The sequence below is a fragment of the Rhipicephalus microplus genome, chromosome 7 (assembly GCF_043290135.1).
Source record: "Rhipicephalus microplus isolate Deutch F79 chromosome 7, USDA_Rmic, whole genome shotgun sequence".
NCBI classification, from domain to species: Eukaryota; Metazoa; Arthropoda; class Arachnida; order Ixodida; family Ixodidae; genus Rhipicephalus; species Rhipicephalus microplus.
In genome coordinates, this window is record NC_134706.1 from 118,893,384 (window position 1) to 118,913,019 (window position 19,636).

Genomic DNA, 19,636 nt, shown 5'->3' on the forward strand with positions numbered 1-19,636 from the left:
GTGAACTAATTAGCTACATTTATGTGATAGTTACATTAAGCGTATACGTCACGGGTGGTTGGACTGCATGAGAAGTTTGCGGGACAAGCTTCTAGCTGCTAAAGAACAGATCGGCGCTGCCAATAAGGCTGCATCCTACTTTGCGTTTCGCAGTAGTAATTAAAACTCTTGTAAATCGATACAGTTGCGGTCTTCAGTCGGGAGTCAGGTATACGTACTAGTAATTGCATTTACGGCTTGCCTAACAACGCAGAATAGTGGGTGAAAAGATAAGGAGCAAAATATTTATTATTTCTAGTTCCAGAGAGCGGTTAGAGGCATGAAACTTTGTACAAAAGTAATGACAAGTTTGCATCACTCACCGCATAGTGTCAGCTTGAGTTGATTGACCCCTGCTACTACACACAACGATAAGTACACGCAAAACGTATAGATACGTAATTCTAAAAATCCTAGAATTTCTGACAATGTACTCAATATGTGACCCTGTGCAAAAAAGCACTCTGCCGACAATATGGTGCTGCCATGTGACAATGCCCCTGGATTTCGCAAAATCTCATGCGTCCCGCGACGGCACTACCAAATGGCGTCTATTCCCTTTGGCATCCTCCTGTCTTTTATCCATGTCAGCCATACGCAGCCCATTCAACATAGCAGAGCCACGGTGGAAAGCGAGGCAGAACATCACTCTGTTTTATTGCCCTTGCACGACAAACCCCATCATTCATTCAACATCGGCACTTGGCCGGTGGAAGACTGTCGTCTTTCCAGGACATTCGCAGCGAACTACGCAGATACGCAGTCATTTTTGTAACATTGTACCACATCAATTTTCCCATGCTGATGCGCCTGATAAACTTTTTGGGGATTTATGAAGAAAAAACATCAAACTTTTCTGTTCTTTTTACATAGACTCACATGCATGCACGCGTACGAGCGCCTGAAGATGACCTTGTGCCCTAATTATTCACTTCGCGAGCAGTAAGGCACAAGGGTGCAAAAGACCTTTCTTTTAGAAACGTTTTTGCTTGCCCCTTATGTGCACAGTTTCGTGGTGAAGTTGTTTGATCGGTACGTAAAAAGAGTTTTTGAAAAGATATAGTGCCTTTGTTGCGGGGTGTACAGAGTGTCCTGCGTCTGCACTGCAATAATGCATAGATGTGCACAACCTTGACACTGTGCTTATTGAACCTCAACAAAAAAAAATTGATATCGGGCAGGCAGGCAGGCCGTGTGTAACTTGCGGTGAGGTCTTTTTCGCCTAGGAAGGTAAGTTTAGCAGTGAATCACCTGTGCTTTTTTTTTCCTACTGTAACTATGCTAACAGCAAATAATTTTTTGTTGCAGTGCGTTTTTTCAGGCATTATTGTGGCTCCGGGGAACTCTATGACAAGTGTCTTCTGCACTGTGGCCAATGTCGTTATTAACATCCTCAGCAGTGGACCACTGAAAATCGTGGGCTCTGTGATGAGTGAGCTGGAGAACGCCATCGGAATGCAATGTGAGAACGTTCGCCTCATAAGATTGCTTGCTCGTAGGGCTCGTGTGTGAGAATTGAGCTATCATTCGCCGAGCGAAGTGAAAGAAAACAAGAGTGGCACAGTTATGCCCCACACACGTATTTACCCAATGGATTCTAATTCGGAATGAAGCAAAACCTATCTAACATTTGAAAAAGTGCGTCAATCAACGTAGGTTGGTTGCTTTGCAGTGGCGTAGCCAGGGCTCGATGCACCCCGTCCGTGTACTCCCTCTCCCCCCACATTGTTTTTCGCCATGACACACAGAGCGTGAAGAAACGTCGCCTCTCCACTCCCAGAAAGAAATTTCTTCAAGCGCTCCTGGTGGGTTACGTTGGTTGGTGCCTCTTGTACAAAGAATATTCGCTTGCCAATCAAACAGAACTCCTTGAAATGTTCGCCTTTGAGGCATAAGTAACAATTGGACGACCCCTTGCAGTAACTTGCTGCAGTTGGAGCAGTAACGTATATATTGAGTAAGTCAATTACAACTAGTACTGGTTTGATGTGTTTATATAGCTCAACATATTGAAGTTGTGTTCTAAAGAAAAGCCTGAAGTAGTGCTCAGAAAATGTGACAATGCACCTTTCTAGAAGATTTTTCGTATGAAAGCAATAATTTTTGGTTGTTAGTTTAGACTACACTTTGCCTAAGTTTCGCATATACAGTGTATCACAACACTCCAACTCACCTGTTAAATTGCAAGCTTTAATGGAAAACGAGTATATGCAACAAACCACAGCGTTAAGTAAAAATATCCGCATTATTATTTCGCAGAACCAGGAAAAACAAACCCTTTCTGTTATGTGCACTGACGTGTCCCACAATATACCAGCCCCATACATATACTTTGTTGACAACTTCCGTATTCAGGCAGTGACTTTGAGCTTCAATTTCTTTTTTTTTGCGATTTCGCTTAACCAACACATCTGAATTGACCAAAACAATTTACATTGCCGAAGCTGAGAACATGGCTTTAGGTCTGTAAAACGAGAACAAATTCTTCAGTTCTGCTGTATGGTTGCTCTACCAGAAGAGTTCCTACAGAATCCTCCATTTTCACTATGCTCAAGTTCTCAATCAATGTCCGATAATTTATTTCTACTGCATGAAAAGCCTTCCAAGTAGATTGAGTAATGACTTATTAGAATAGGGTAGAAAATTTTTTATTTTCAACGCGTTTCGGGCCAACATGTTTCATGTAGAAGATTGTGACGGCTAAAGGCTTCTTAGCTGCCTGGCCATGGCCATACACCAAAGCAATGTCGAACATAGTTTCTATCATATCGAGAAATTATGCAAAAATAGAAAGTGGAAGCACTCAAAGAAAATAATACGTCGCACAGTATTATCCCCAACAGTTGATGACAAAAAGAAAATAACATAAATCAATGTTCTTTATATTCTTTTTTAAAGAAATAAGTTGCAGACCACAGGGTGCTTAAGGCCTTTCTCGTTCCACGAATGCACATGTAACAAAATGTATGACTTAACATCACGCTAAAAGACTGATGTTGACATGACTTCAATAAAATTATTTAAAACATATGTACGTTTATTTATAGAAGTAGGTATGAGGTATTTCTGTTGGTTAGTTCCGCATTTTAATCTACAGAGCATAAGTTCAAAGTCTGTGGTTATAGAGCTTTTCTGTTTTTTTTATATACTGGCGCTGTGTCGTCAAGCCATCACAGGAAGAAGAAGAAAGTTTAAGCGGAGTTTTAGGTTAGCCAGTTCTTAGACCGGCTGGCTAGCCTTTGCTTGGGGAAGGGGTGAGGGGAATAAAACATTTTAAAAAGAAATGTTGCGAAGAGAGAGAGAACTTGCAAAAAAATTGCGACAGTGGAAAGGCAACATTAAAGAATATGAGACACTAAAGTCTATCTCTGAGGCCAGTTGTCCGGAAAAAGCGCAGCAAAGCTTTTAAAGCCTTCTGGGCTGAGGATGAGCTCGGCCAAAGGCCCAAAATTCTTTGTTCCGACAAAGCCTTATCGTGCAGTCTATCCAGAGCTGCAGTGAGTTCTTGTCTTTGCGCGTTGAAATGGGTGCACTCACACAGAAGGTGCGCGACAGTTTCTTCGCAGCTGTAGTACGTGCGTGTAGAAGAGCTGGCCATTCCAATGAAATAAGAGTATGCGTTCGTGAAGGAAGTCACAGGCGGCATAGAACTGTCTCCTCAGCTCGAGATATCTTTGGGGGAAGATGAAGCTGCAGATCGGGATCCAAGTTATGCCGGCGCGCATTTGTGAAGTCTGTTGAGTACCACTGTACCAGTGTGAGGTCTCGTGCAAGCGAACGAAGTCTTGTAGCTGCGTCAGTTATTGAAAACGGGATGGCTGTGTATTGGGTACAGTCGTGTGCAGATCTAGTGGCCTCATCTGCGCGGTCATTGCCATATATACCGCAATGACCTGGTATCCACTGACACACTATGCTGTGCTGTTTCTCGATTGCTTGGTGATGAGGGAGCCTTACTTTTCATGATTGGGCAATCTTTTGACGATGCTTCGTGAGGGCTATGACAGTTTCGACATTTTGGAAGTTCTGCCTGGAAAGTGTCTGCGCTATGCGATTCTGAGCATAGCGACCACACAGCAAGGTTTGTACAAACAGCACTGACATGTCCCAATCTATAACATTTCCGGCAATGAAGGGGCTTCGGTACAAAGGGTCGCACTGTGTGTCGAACATAGTTGATCTTGACTTGCGATGGAAGGCTATCTTCCTTGAACACGAGCTTCACGCAGAGTAATTTGCCAAGGCGACGAGCTTGCAGTATGGTAAGTTCTACAGACACCGGTTTGATGACAGCAGCAAAGTCACTTTCGCTGATGGAAATTTCAACATCGCAAATGACGCCAGCAGTAGAGTCGCGGCCATCAGGTATGTATGAGTGAACATTGATGTTATCCAACATCTTGACGTTGCTCAGCACCTCCAATGTGCTCCGTTGAGTGACGTATTCAGCGAGGATATTCTTATGGCCATTGATCCGCACGTCCGCAATCTGTCCCTGGGCGAGTTCCCTAAAAGGCGTAGACGTGGCTTGACGATTGAGCCGGTTGAGACTATGAGCCACATCAACCGGCACAAACCGAATTGTGTATATCGTGGGCTCTCGCATCTCCATCGCATTTTTATTTGTTGATGGTGACGGTATCACTAGTCTTTTTCGCTGCCGCCTTGTCTCTTGCACGAAGTCACCTTCTTTGGAGCTTTCGTCACTGGCCGTAGAAAAATCAGCGTGTCCTCGCTGTCGGCAACACTAGGGTGGCCCGTACGCTTTCTCATGGTAGCTGCAGACGACGTTGGTGGTTGCAATGGAAGCCCAGGTGAATCCACGTCCATCGCCGCAGTCAATGGAACGGTGTCTTTCTCAGAGCCACAGAAAACATTGAAAAAATACAGATACTGACAGCAGTGTTCTACGCCATAATCACTTTGTCGTTATCATAAAAGGTTTTCTATGTGGCTGACAGCCTGCTTTGAAGAACTGCCAGCCAAAATAGGTTTATTTCAGTTGTAGTGGTCCAGATAAGTTGGCAGTTATATCCCAAAGACTGTGCTTTCAACTTCAATACGCGGCTAGCTAACCAGGCAAGAGATACCGCAAGCCCCGCCGCGGTGGTCTTGTGGCTAAGGTACTCGGCTGCTGACCCGCAGGTCGCGGGTTCAAATCCCGGCTGCGGCGGCTGCATTTCGGATGGAGGCGGAAACGTTGTAGGCCCGTGTACTCAGATGTGGGTGCACGTTAAAGAACCCCACGAGGTCGAAATTTCCGGAGGCCTCCACTACGGCGTCTCTCATAATCATATGGTGGTTTTGGGGCGTTAAACCCCACAAATCTTATCTAAGAGATACCGCAAGTTTCTTGATAAGCACTTTAGAAGGGCTTCATGTGCTCGCCCAGAAAGCAGTAAATAACAACAGTTGTTGTTCTTCTAATGTTGATAAAGTTGTCAATTTATGAGAAAGAGAGAGAGAGGGGGGGAATATTTTATTGAAGAGCGGAAGATGTTTGGTTTCTCGCCTGACATTCTGCTCTAGGTACTTGCCTGTTACTGTGATATATACAGATGAATAATCATCAACCGTTGCTTTGGTGTGCGTATAGACTGATTTGATGAATCTCACAAGTATTTAGGGAAGTAACCAAGACAGTCGTGTAATCAGCATAGAACAAATAGCAGAATAGTACACAATCCATTTGAGTAGCAACATCTCACTTCCCAAGTATTCAAGTCACCTTGATGTGTAGCAGAATAACCTTTATAGAATTATCTCTGTAATATTGTAGGTATTCCTAAGGTTAGCACAGAATTTACCTTTATTTATTTATTTATTTATTGAAAATACCTTACAGGCCAGAAGGCATTGAGTAAGGGGGGTTACAGTGAAAAATCGCATGTAAATTTCAAAATAAAAACGGTACAATGTCGGTTAGTAATAACAAAAAAAATTAACAAAGCAATAAGTCAGCAATACGTAAACATGGCGATGAAGTATATAAGAACACTCCGTAACATAAAAACCCTCGGAAAAGAAGTAAAAGAACGTCAAGATGAAATATTAAGGAAGTGCGTCTGAACTTTTTGCCGAAACGTGTTGGGGTCGCTATCAGAGGCGATATCGTCGGGAAGATCATTCCACATGCGGATGGCTTGTGGTAGTGCGGATGTGTTGAACGCGTTCGTGTTTATACGGTGGTTCATCAGGGTGGTATGCAATATGGCGAGAAATTCGCAGTGATCACCAAATGAAATTACTTAGTGGGCCTCAAATATAACCCCTTGAGGCGCGAATGATAATGCATCGTCTAAGAATGTGTTAAATTCATACAGTATATCTTCAAGGTTCCCGTAATACTTGCCAGTAAACTATTACAATTCGTTGTGAGTTTCAATCATAAATTGTTAAAAGCTTGTAACTATGTTGTTTAATAACTTCTCGTCTGTTGTGTTTTATTTTCATATAAAAAGAATCAAAAGGTAGGCTCCAAATGTGTGTGGAATGCGTTCATGGTTGTAGTCGTTTAGAGAATAGGAAAGCAATAGTTTTTACGTTAGTTCTGAGACGCAGCACGCAAAAGAACCCGTCTAACATTGTAGGGCCTTCGATCAATGACCGCTCATGGTCATACGCGGCTCACTGGATTGAGCCAAGGTGTGCTGACTGCCGAGAAAGTTTAGTTCATTCAATTTGATTGTGTCCCTTTTCGCCGCAAGTTGACATAATCAGCATAAATTAGTTACGTACAAAAGATCTTAGCATATCTACGGAGTGAATGATGATGAATGGGGCGAGGCACCGGAGAGTTTTATCGGTAAACCGTCAATCATCTGTCCATTCGTCTAACTCTCTGTTTGTATGTGGATGTGTCTTGGTGTCTGTCTGTCTGTCTGTCTGTCTGTCCGTCTGTCTGTCTGTCTGTCTGTCTGTCTTTCTGTGTGTATGTATGTATGTATGTCAATCCGTACCTCCGTCTGTCTGTCTGTCTGTCTGTCTGTCCGTCTGTCTGTCTGTCTGTTTGTTCGTCCGTATATCTGCCTGTGTGTCTGTCCATCTCTTTCTCCGTACGCACCTGCTGAGTGAGTCATGGAACTAGGTGGCCGCGTACGAGCTAGGAGGAGCTTGCCCACGGATTTAGGAGCTTCGTCCCTTAAACAGAGCCGTTGCCACAGAAGGGAATAAGGTGAAGTAGTACGTCTGAGATACCCGTGATAATGAAAAGTTTTTTCCTGGTAAGGCAGGGCGTTGTCGATAGATAATAATTTTGCGGGAACAGTAGAAAGGAAGTTCTGTTTATAATAACGCTATAGCGTTAAAGAGCTAGTTTCGTTAAAATTCCGGTGAAAGTGACGGCATGGCGTAGGTGTGGGCACCATCGGTGGTAAGCGCAAAATAAGCTTTTTAGTCATCAAAAGACCAAGAAAGATGCAAACAAAAAATGAAAGCTTCTGGATTCCAGTGAGCATCGAACACAGGACGTTGAATTGGCGTGAAGATGTGCGACCACACAGTCACACGTGCGCTTGGATGAACTGTATTATGCAGTGAGAACAACGTTCTTGGATTACAAACACGCGTCTTATGTATACAGGCTTCACAATACAACAGCTAATACCACAATAATACTGAGGACTACAAGCGTACATTGCCGTCGGGCAACAAAACATGTTGTTATCACACCGACATCAGTGCATAAACGACGGTCACTAATCACAAAAGACGCACACCGTACTGAGCACATTCTTTCAAGACCACGTAGTGGGTTCACAACAAGTTCTGAAACATTTAACCTGCATACTTGCTCCTGTTGAAAAGCGTCCTGCCAATTGAAAAGATTGCAGCCACGTAAGGAAGCTTAACCCAGACAAAGCAGTTTCAACCTTAATGATTCCAATGTAGTAACTCAGAATTTCAGCTAGTCAAGCAACATCACACACTAACATTATGCACTCAGTTGATAAAGTACAAACTATGCTTGTGGTGGAAACATTTCTTACTTAATTTGTAGAGAGAGGTATGAAGGGGGGAGTCTGAAGGACAATATATCGCTAATGCATTCAACTTTTCAAAGCGAAGCTTGAGTTTTCTCCAATTTTTATTTATTATTTTTTGTTTGTGCAGGTTGAAGTGATCCAGACATGCGGATGGCTCATCAAGTGGAAGGTTTCTTGGTAAACAAGTCGTAGTTCCGACCCATCGGTAATGTCCCAAGCCGCTAAATAAAGAGGATATAATACTTCGCCTGAGATTACCTTAACAATGCATACTTTGATCGGTACTTCACCTCCGCTGCAAGTTACACTTGTGCAAACTCTCACCTAGTCTTCCCAAGAGAGGTAATTGCACGGATTATTAGGCGGCAGTGTTACATGCCCATCTACTTATATATACGTGCATGCTAAATAACAACGTGGTGAAAAGTTTTGCAGCGTTCGACTAAGGAAACCTTCATAGTCAGACCGTGGTTTTTACACACAAAAAACCAAGTATTGTTATTATTATGATGGTGATCACCATTGAACCCGTGTTAGGCCTGTAGGACACAACTAGCTTGTCGGGAGCGTGGTTTAGTCGGCGAAATTTAAAAAAAACAACGATAGGGCGGTTGGTATTCGATATGCTTTGTCGCTATTGCTAATATTTTATCCTATATTGACTAGGCTGAAATTAAGTTTCTCTTATGCTTGCAACTAAAGATTGCTTCAGTTGTAACGTACAAACAAAACGAAAGCTAGGTGGTAATAACAGTCAATCGATTGATATTGAATACGCCAGTTTGAGAGAAACAAACGGCACATTGCGGGGAGACGACAGGAAATGGAAGTTTCAGATTGGCGCGTGGTTACTTAGCGTTTGTTGTATAATTTAACGGAGGCACCCATGAGGATAGTGTGTGATGTGGTGACAAACGCAAAGCTTTGCGCATAACATTCCAACATTCCCCACTACTATATTACTTCCGTTGGCTTATGCCAGCGGAGTTAAATAGTGCTTGAGTACAGCTTGCTGAATCATAGACATACAAGTTTATTGCTTATCAGGCTCCTGAAAATTTTGTGCCTACATTTGAGACACAACAGGCGTTATCCGACATGACGCCTGTATCCTAGGAGGAATGCGCAGTGTTTACTGCTTTGTTGTGAAATTTGATAGCCAGTACTGCAACCGCAATTGACGTTGCACCGACATTACGCCTGCATGAGGTCTTCTTTTAAAGCCATTTAAATATCTGGCGTGGTTTGGCGCTGCTAGTACTGGAGTGGCATGGCCAGTGCAAACACTGGTAGGACATAGAGTAGCATAGTAAACACAGAGTGGTCAATGGCTGCCTGTCGCGGCCCAAGGCTGTAGAGTCCTGCCATCTGTTTCTACCTTGCACAGACTGCATTCTCCGGTCGCATTTGATACCTTGCTCACGTCGTGCCACCATATTTAGGTATCGTGCGATAACTGCAGTCTGCCTTGTGTTCCTTTTTTTTTGTCAGGCGGCATTGAGTTGGTCTCTCGTGCGGCATTGGGACATCAGCGTTCTCAGGGATGCTTGCTTTTCTCTTCGGTGTTCATATGCTGTCGGCTGCTGGCAATGTACTTCATTTTGCGCCTAATGCAAGGGAAAGAATCTCCCGCAAGAACGCTTGCATATTTCTCTCTGGATACTCACCTTCAGCATTTGATGCCTAATGTGCACCTTAATAGGGGGCCACAGTGAATAAGGCTTTTTTTGTCTTATGCAACAACTGTTGCATTTTTTCGCCACGTCTAGTCGACCTGTCCTGACAACAAGATGTGTTTAACAACCATGTAGTCGAAGCAACTGCTGCTTTGTTGCTTCCGTTGGTTCCTCCAGCCCACCGTGCTCACTCTAGTCGGGTGTGTTGGAGCATATTAATGGCTTCTTTCCTGCTTGGACACCTCCGAAACTTTATGTGGTGCCTGGGATGGGGTGTGCTTTCCACTCTCGACCGCGTCGAAAGGTGGAGCTTGGTCCAGTCAGCAACATGTCCGAACTGCTTCCTTCGGGAAACGAATCAGCATTATCTGAAGCATTTAGTCATTGCTCGTGTTTTTGGAGAGCCGTATGGCGCGTTCACACATGAGGAATGAAGAGAAAACGAAAACGCCAGAGCGGCCGGAAAACCACGACTGCGTGCGTTAAATATGTCCACTTTCGTTCTGCCCCATCCCATCGCCGCTGCCTTCGCTACTTTGACAATCATTTCGATTTTGCCTGCTTTCTGATAACCACAGTCTGTGTTCTAGTTATTGAGACAAAGTATTGAAAAGAAACAGCTTGCACCTCTTCAAACGTTGTTTTGGGAGATACGCCAGCAGAAACGACACGATCGAACGCGCTGGCGGCACTGTGCAGCCACTTGTACACAACAGCGAGACATCTCGGGGCATGCCTACTCGCTGCCGCTGCACCGTATACTGCCACAGTTCTCGGCGATCATAATCCAAGTCGGCATCTCGATGAACGCGTCCTCGCTGAGGCCACCAACCTTCGTCGTGCTGCACGGGGAGTTTTCGATTTGAGCCGATGCGAGTCACCACTGACGCCTGTGCCGCCTTGTCAAATCTGCGGACGGCTGGTTAGGTCACGTGGTTGGATCTAGTGCAGCCAATGCTGAGAAGCGGAAGCCAGATCCGGTTTCGCGGGGTGGGAAATTTGCTCTCTATCCAATTCTCGCGCGCCGGCCCCGTGGCCTGGTTTTCCGGCCGCTTGGTCGGTGAAACAAGCCAGTTTCCGGAAAGTTTCGCTTGTTTCACTCTCTTCGAGGCCAAGTGTGAACGCGCCTGTACATGCTGGATTTCGCTGCCTCAGAGTAAATCGCTTCGTTCCTTATATATAGGCGTTGTTCTTGAGGCAGTTTCGCTTGTCTTCTCATTGTTGCCGGTTTTTTCTGCCTCTGGTGCAACCGCTTCAAGGCGTTGTCAGCAAGCCACCGCCGCCGCACGCTCTTCTCGATCCTTTAGCGATTGTACTCGGATCTGCTGGCTGTTTTGTCTGAGGAGCAGTTCTGCCTCGGTGAAGACGAATTTCTTCGGCACTGGTCTTGCTCTTTTGTGTCAGTCTGTGACAGATGAGTGAAATTTTTCTTAGGGCCGGCCTGGTAGCGCTGGGCTGATGTGTCGATGAACCAGCAGAAATGACATGCCAACGTGTTTATTTTTCAAATCTACATATTCACGTTTCATTTGTGCCTCATGTTTACCTTGCAATAGTCATTAGTGTATCTGTTCTTTTGTTACAAATTTTTGTGTGGCTGTGTTTGTGTGAATCATCGAATGTACATGTTCTTTCCACGTCAATATCTCATTGCCTTTCACGTTAACTTTTTCCGAACACGTGTGTTACGGACATCCCAAGGACTTGGCAAGTTTTGTCATAATTTTCCACGCTACATTGTGCTTACTCGTGTTGTGTGCGTTCATTACTGTCCTTGTTGTACAGACACTATCACCCCTTGTCTCTTTCATACTACGTCGAAGCAAACATTTTTTAAACTCAGAAAGTCACTAGCAGACCCTGCCTGCTTCAGCGTTGCGAAGCAAGAGGTGGAGGTGCATGAGAGGAAATAGGGGGGACGCGCATGCACACTGGGGGTGTAATGCCGAAGGGAGGATGCCTGGAGGAGAAAAAGGGAAGAATAAGCGTAGGTTAGCAGACAGTCCCTGCGTCGGCATTGCGGGGTGAGGGAATGAGAGCTTACGAAATGAGAGAGAAGGAGAGCGGACGTGCATGCGCAGCAAGGGTAGTCACGCCGCACATCGGATACAGCTCGACCGTAAGCTGTTTCGCATCTAAAAAGTAAGAAAAGTAATCAGATGACGTGGCACGGAGTATCGGACCGCTTCACAACGTGTCAAGTGGTGTGTGGCCTTCCTAGTGTTTTTGTGTTTATTTCAATAAATGGGAAGAGTCAACCTATGCAACACCTCTACTTAGTTATTAAATGCGAACCATGCATTTCTTAGCGAACTTTGGCGACTTTGAGCGTATCTATCTGTTTATCTATCTATCTATCTGTCTGGGTGCTCTCGTGGTCATCCCCTCAACTTGGCGTGAACCAAAATTAGCATATGAGGGTAAGATAGTTTGACGATTATGATGCGCTGGTCAAGACATGAATAATGTCACAAATTTGTTCCGTACGTAGTCAAACGCTTCCGACCAGACAGTGGCACATATTCACGGGCGGGTATGTGCCGCTGGTAAGAGGGTATGTGCCTTAGGTGATTGACACTCAGTGTCTACCCAGGAATGACGAGACCACACACAGGAAACTTCAACACGTGAGCGTTAAGCAATACCCGACATCGGTAGCGTCGCCCCAACCAAAGCATGGAATAAATGTCAGTGTTATAGAAAACCAGACATAGGCAGCGTTGGCCACTCGACGAATGCAAATACTAAATTCCCGGGTCCCAGCAGGAATCGAACCCAAGTATTCTGCGTGGCAGTCAAGTGTTCTACCACAGAGCTACCCCAGGTCTCGGAACCACTTTTCAAAAAAAACTATCGTTTTTGTGAAACGTCAATAGTGGTTGCAGTGCTGTCTACCCAATTTTATAAACAATAATGTACTCCTTTTATACAGCTGTTATGTCACGTTAACATCAATTGTGGTGAGCTTCCCTGCGCTGAAATGGTTTTATATAGCAGTGTCAAGGGCGAGCATCTTCGCGAGCATGTCATACGCTTGCGCATCAGCTCTTCATTTCAGCATCTGGTGTTGCTAAAGCACATTTCCAGCTTACATCGTTGTGCAAGAGGAACACTGGTTACACAAACATCCGCAACTCTTCAACACACATCTGCTCTTTGACATATTTCTCTGCGTGCAACATTTGTTCATATATTTATCGTCATTTTATGACGTGTCGCTCAATAAAAAAATGCAACACGGTCACCTTCCCTTCAGGGGCTCCGCATAAAGTTGATTCCCAGGTACGTGGGATCTACCGAATTTATCGTGGGCACTATGCAGTAATAACTATGATTGCATACCAACTGACTCAGTTTTTAAGAGAACCTGCGATCAAGAATGAAAAGCTGTTAACATAGCTGTCATGATTTCGTGTGGCAGACATCAGGGATTTGCCAACAAGAATAAAATTCTTACAATACTTTTGCATGTTAACTCATGAAACCTGTTATTGGTCAACAAAAAACGTGTCAATATGAAAACCACGTCAATGAAAAAAACTCCAAGACGGCGTCGAGTAGGGAACGTGCACGGTAACTTTATTATTGACAGAGGAGGAAACGGCAGAATGCGCAGTGTCATGAACCCTAATATTCAGAACAAACTATGATTGCATCTTTACCTGTCGAAATACCAGGGTTATTGACTGTTTATGCAGCACGAACAACTGGGACAGACAATGATGCGCAAGAAGCGCTTACTCTCAACAAAAACAGGTTTGTGCTACCTTGTCCGTATTAAATTCATACCAACTAGCCAATTGCCAGCCATGCTTTCAGGACAAACACTTCGGCACATTTCGCCAGTAAAGTATGCCTCTTCTATCTATCTATCTATCTATCTATCTATCTATCTATCTATCTATCTATCTATCTATCTATCTATCTATCTATCTATCTATCTATCTATATATATATATATATATATATATATATAATGCCACCATTGATGAACGAGCCGCTGTGGCTCATACCCGCTTTGGGCTACGAAGAAGAAGAGAACCGATGGTTCGCCCACGTTAGCTTTATTTTCATCGAATGGCCACCCTGACGAGGCGTTCGCGAGCACTCTCGACGTAAACGAGAGACTACCTTCGTCTCAACGAGAAAGCCTTTTGCGCTTACTCGGCTCATTTCAAGACTGCTTTGCCACTACGTCAAAGGTTAAACAGGCAGCACTTGCTCTGCACCGTATCATCACGGAACCCACCGAGAGACCCATCCAACAACACGCCTATAGGGTGTCGCAAAAAGAGGAAGACACTATACGTGACCAAGTCCCGCAGATGCTCCAGGACGATGTCATCCAGCCATAAACCAGTCCCTGGGCTTCCCAATTGTGCTAGTAAAGAAGGTGGACGCTACGTGGCGTTTTTGCATTGATTACCGTAAACTGAACAAGGTCACCAAAAAGGACGTTTATCGTCTACCCCAGATAGGTGACTCGTTGGACCGTATACGCAACGCTAAATATTATTCTTCCTTGGATTTTCGTAGCGGCTACTGGCAAATCGCAGTGGATGAGCACGACCACGAAAAGACGGCGTTTATTACTCCCGACGGCCTGTACGAGCTTGAAGTGTTGCCTTTCGGTCTATGCTCAGCGCCAGCTACTTTCCAAAGAATCATGGATACGGTTCTCACAGGGCTCAAATAGCAATCATGTCTTGTTTACCTTGATGACGTCGTGGTCTTTGCAGACACGTTTGAACAACACGTCCAACGCCTTTATGCAGCACTTCAGGCAATCAGAACAGCGGGGCTTTCTCTCAAACCCGAGAAATGTCATTTTCGATATGAAGAACTGAAGTTCCTTGGTCACGTTGTGAGCCATGCCGGCATCCGCCCAGATCCGGAGAAAACCCGTGCTGTTGCTGCCTTTCCCGTGCCCACAAATAAGCGTGACCTATGCCGATTTCTGGGGCTCTGTGCGTATTACAGGCGCTTTGTCAAAAACTTTTCGAAGATTGCTGAACCCCTCAACAAGCTTACAAAAGACGGTGTCTCGTTTGTATGGGGTCTCGATCAGTGTCATGCGTTTGACACCCTCCAAAACCTCCTCCAGGCTCCGCCTGTACTGGGTCATTTTGACGAAAGCGCTGACACGGAATCACACACCGACGCCAGCAACGTTGGACTAGGAGTGGTATTAGTTCAGTAGCATATAGGCGTAGAGCGTGTGATCGCTTATGCGAGCAGAACGTTATCCCCAGCGGAGAAAAGCTATTCTGCAACCGAGAAGGGATGCCTCGCTGTTGTCTGGGCCTTGACAAAGTTCCGCCCATACTTGTATGGCCGCTTATTGAGGGTAGTTAGCGACCACCATTCATTTTGTTGGCTCGCAAATCTAAAAGATCCCTCAGGTCGTCTAGCACGATGAAGCCTTCGGCTACAAGATTTCGATGTCACCATCGTCCACAAATCTGGGCGGAAACACAACGACGCCGACTGTCTTTCACGTGCACCGGTCGAAAATTCCAGCACTGACCTTGAAGACGATGACACTTTTCTTTTTGCCGTATCAGCAACCCGCTTGGCTGAGACACAGCGTCACGACTCGGAGCTCATTCCGCTCATTGACTACCTGGAAGAACGCAATTCCCACCCTCCTCGAAGCTTTGCACGCTCGCTATCCTCCTTTTGTTTCCACGATGGAGTGCTTTACAAAAAGAACTTTTATCCTACACAAGCTATGTATCTGCTTGTTGCGCCAGCTACGCTTTATGGTGACATTTTACGTGCGTGTCATGATGAGTCAATCGTCCGGACACCTCGGCTATACGCGCACGCTGCAACGGATTCAACGCTCCTACTACTGGCCACGTCTCGCAAAGACTGTGAAGCATTACGTTCGCACATGTCGCGACTGTCAGTGACGTAAGGTTCCACCTTTACGACCAGCGGGACTACTGCAACCAGTAGGCCCACCAAAGGCGCCCTTTCATCAGATTGGCATGCACTTGTTGGGGTCAATCCCCACGTCTTCGTCTGGAAACCGGTGGATTGTGGTCACTACCGACTACTTAGCACGCTACTGTGAAACGAAGGCGCTTCCAAAAGCAACCGCAGCAGATGTCGCCCAATTTTTCGTGAACAGCATCGTCTTACGTAACGGTGATCCAGCTGTCGTCATAACTTATCGTGGGACAGCTTTCACCGCAGAGATGCTGCAGGAAGTCTTACGATTAAGTGGCACGGAACATCGTAAAACAACGGCTTACCACCCGCAAGCAAACGGGCTGACTGAACGATTTAATAAGACAATTGCAGACATGCTGTCAATGTATGTGGACATCAATCACAAGAACTGGGACGCCATACTTCCCTACGTAACTTTTGCGTATAATACTGCTGTTCAATAAAGTACCGGCTTCACACCTTTTCGCTTAGTCCACGGTCGCGAGGTCACGACGATGCTCGACGCCATGCTCCTGCCCGACAACTTAGGAATATACCGCACCGATGCCGCCAAATTCGCGCAGTGTGCAGAAGAGGCCCGTCAAATTGCTCGTCACCGTATTAAACATCACCAAACTGCAGACGCACGCCGCTACAATCTTCGTCACCGTGAAGTTATTTTCAAGCCCAGTGATGAAGTCTGGGTGTGGACCCCTATCCGACAACGTGGCTGTTCAGAAAAGCTTCTTCGCCGCTACTTCAGCCCTTACAAGGTCGTACGACGTCTCAGCGACGTCACATATGAGGTTCTACGAGATGGCACTTCGAGACGTTCCCGTTTCACCCCGCGAACTCAAGTCGTTCACGTTTCATGGCTGAAACCATACTTTTCGCGCTGTGAATCGCCAGTGAGTGACTGACTTTATTCGTCTCTTCCTTACATTCTTTCCTATTTTTCTTATTTCTCAATTACCTCTTGGCTCCACAACCAACTACGTTATTCTGCCTTACGCCATTCATTTTGCTTGCATGGTAATTTTCATCTCATTTTCTTTTTTTTGCCTTCATGTACAGCATCAAGACGATGTTTCTTGGGAGAGGGGGTAATGCCGCCATTGATGAACGAGCCGCTGGGGCTCATACCCGTTTTGGGCTACGAAGAAGAAGAGAACGTTTTCGTTGCTCTGGTTCGGATGAAATCCTGGCTGCAGGTCTTGTTTTTGCTCGCGACATTACTTTAGCGAAGCCCCAGAACTCTGAGATCGGTCGAACACTTGAGTACCTCCTAGGGGCGCTACCCAACAAGGATGCCGCTCGCGCTGAGAGTCCGTGCTTGGCCGTGACTGTCGCCATGGCGTACGATCGCTGGTTGCCGCCTAATCAACACCTTGACAAATTGGTGGAGAGTGCTGCGTTTTCTTTCAATGCCCTTGGAGCTTTGATCATGCATAGTGTAAAACAGCAGACCTTCATTGCTCACTTACAACAGAAAAAAATATTTTAGACATTCATTTTCGTTCCCAAAAAGCTGATTCACTTTGTGGCGCTACCAACTACTTGGTTCTAGTTCCAACAAGTCGCGCTTTTTGAAAATATTCAAACCATCATATCAACATCAACATTTCCTCAAAACTTTCCGCTACAAATATCACTGTCAATAGCGATCGCTAACAACAGACACGACGTTAGGTGAACAGCTGTCATAACCGAACCACTACATACACAATGTGCCAATGGTTCTCGACTGCTGACTTCAAAGTGGCGGGGTCGAATGGCGGTGATGGCGGACGCATTTAGATGAAGGCAAAACTTAAGAGTGCAGTGTACTCTGATATGAGTGAAGTCTAAGGAGCATCAAAGGGTGGAAATTTTGAAAGCCCTTCATAGCCATGTCTCCATTAGCATATTGTGGCTTTGGGACACTTTTCCCCAACAGTTGAGCAGGTTTCGCAGATGTGTAAAAAGTTTTACCAACGTGGCTCACGCAATTCCAGGGTCAGTGGATAGACATGGTTGAGAAATCACGATGGTGCACATAGACAGAGTGTGACTACATTGATATATAAATGTTCCTTTTCTGAATAAACCCTTCTGTTTTAGTAGCGCTGGTTTTGTACCCTTCTTTTATTTGTCCCTGTGCCAGTGTGCGCTGAAAATAAGTTACGATGCACTCACACCAACTAGCTCGCCTTTGAATATTACTTCAACCAGAAGAGTAAATATAAATCAGCAATTTTTCCCTAAACATTTAAAACCAATCAGTGAGTCAACAAAATAACGAACAAAAACACACTGAAACACGCACTTTAGCGTTCAGCTTCTCACGAATATATGCTCGGAGATATGCGAAAGACATTCGGGGTAATGGGAAATGTGACATCTGCAAATTTTGTAAACCTCTCCAGCGTCTCGAGGCTGAAATCGCTAGTTTTATTTGACTTCACTGGTGTTTGTAGTGGAAGACGAGTTTTGCCTGTAAAAAGATACTTAATGTAACGGTTATAGCGTCAGTTCTTAGTGAAATAATCTGGTCTTTTCTTAGCAAGATTGGGACAACGTGACATTTGCTGAAGATATATAATTATATGAAAAGCTTTCAAAAATTTCACAAAGGTGTACTCTTTCCACATCGATATAGCACACACCTCTACATGCGACTCCTGCGTAGCTGAAGAGGCCATAGAACACGTCCTGTGCACTTGCGCACGCTACGACACGCAGCGATGCCAGCTCCGGATGGTTTTGAACCAACTTGACTATCGACAATGCTCTGTGCATTAGATTCTGGAACCTTGGGCGTGTGCCTAAATTGCGCAGAAAGGGACTAAAGCGCTACTGCATTAATTAAAGACAACAAACCTGAGTGACCACCTGTAGACTGCGTGTGCTCCCCCGTGTGTGCTCGTGATTGTGTGTACCTTTTTTCTCTCTCTCTTATAAATTTTCTCCCCTTTAACCCTTCACAGTGCAGGGTAGCAAACCATACGTGCGTCTGGGTAACCTCCCTGCCTTTCGTTGCATCTTTATCTCTCTCTCTCTTTCAAAAGTTTAAAACTATGGGCCTGAACTCCCAGCAAATAATTAGTAAGGACACAATGTAGTCAGCTTCTGTGATGTACAAGAACAACTAAATATTGCGCGGTAAATTGTGCTATCCACCACTTCTGAGACCAATAATAAAAATGAATTTATTAACCATTACGTGAACTTGGCAATGAAACGTTTTGTAAAATATGATAACAAAGCGTCTGAACAGTATTATTTCACAGTGTGTGTCTCTTTACATAAGAAATTGAAACGTATAAAATATAGCAGAGAATTTTCTTTTTGCAAAGTACGTGACATTACACCTCCTTCTCCCCCTTCCCCTTGTATGTGTACAGGCCTCCACCTAGTCTACGACCCCTACCACAACTTACGCCGTGCTGGTGGCATTGAATACAGGGCTCAAAAGTTAACAGGATGCAGCGGCGGTGAGTAGCCAACATCCCAATAATAGAAGAACACCGCTTTGTCCCGTATATGGATGATGAAATAGCCCGTCGTCGTCGACAAGACCTTTTACAGGAATATGCTGGCGTATGCAACTGTATCAGCCGACGCTTGCAGAAGTTCAGCGTGGAAGAAACGAGCCATTTCGAGGCCACCTTGAACAGTTCTGTGGAAGTGACAGAAGAACTCCTCACACACTATGTCGAGAACACAGAGCCGAATCAAAGCCTACTACAGTTCCTGATAGCAATGCAGAAAGAATCATTTGATCCTGCGACCCTGGCTTCAACACTGCAATCGGCATTGCTGTCCAGAGCCAATTTTCTCGAAGAAGATATCCTGAGCACTGCACTCCTAGAGGAAGACCCCCTACCAGATGTCATTGATGTAGTTGTTGAAAATACAAGATCCGTTAAGCTATCTGTGCTCGAGATCGCGAAAGACAAAAGTGTAGCAGCCATGGGTCCTCGGGTATCTGCTCTGCTCTCCATGTACAATGTGCGCTTC

General features: G+C 45.1%; 1 protein-coding gene across 1 annotated transcript in view; it reads left to right on the forward strand.

Annotated features, from left to right (window-relative positions):
- The window catches only part of LOC119185471 (uncharacterized), a 58,827-nt gene extending 50,558 nt beyond the window's left edge, over positions 1 to 8,269 (forward strand). Inside the window, exons 9-10 of the mRNA XM_075869605.1 lie at positions 1,348 to 1,501; positions 8,152 to 8,269. Of these exons, the coding sequence (XP_075725720.1) occupies positions 1,348 to 1,501; positions 8,152 to 8,156 (159 nt within the window). The 3' untranslated portion in view covers positions 8,157 to 8,269. The remainder of the gene's footprint in view (positions 1 to 1,347; positions 1,502 to 8,151) is intronic.
- The last annotated feature ends 11,367 nt before the right edge of the window (positions 8,270 to 19,636 follow it).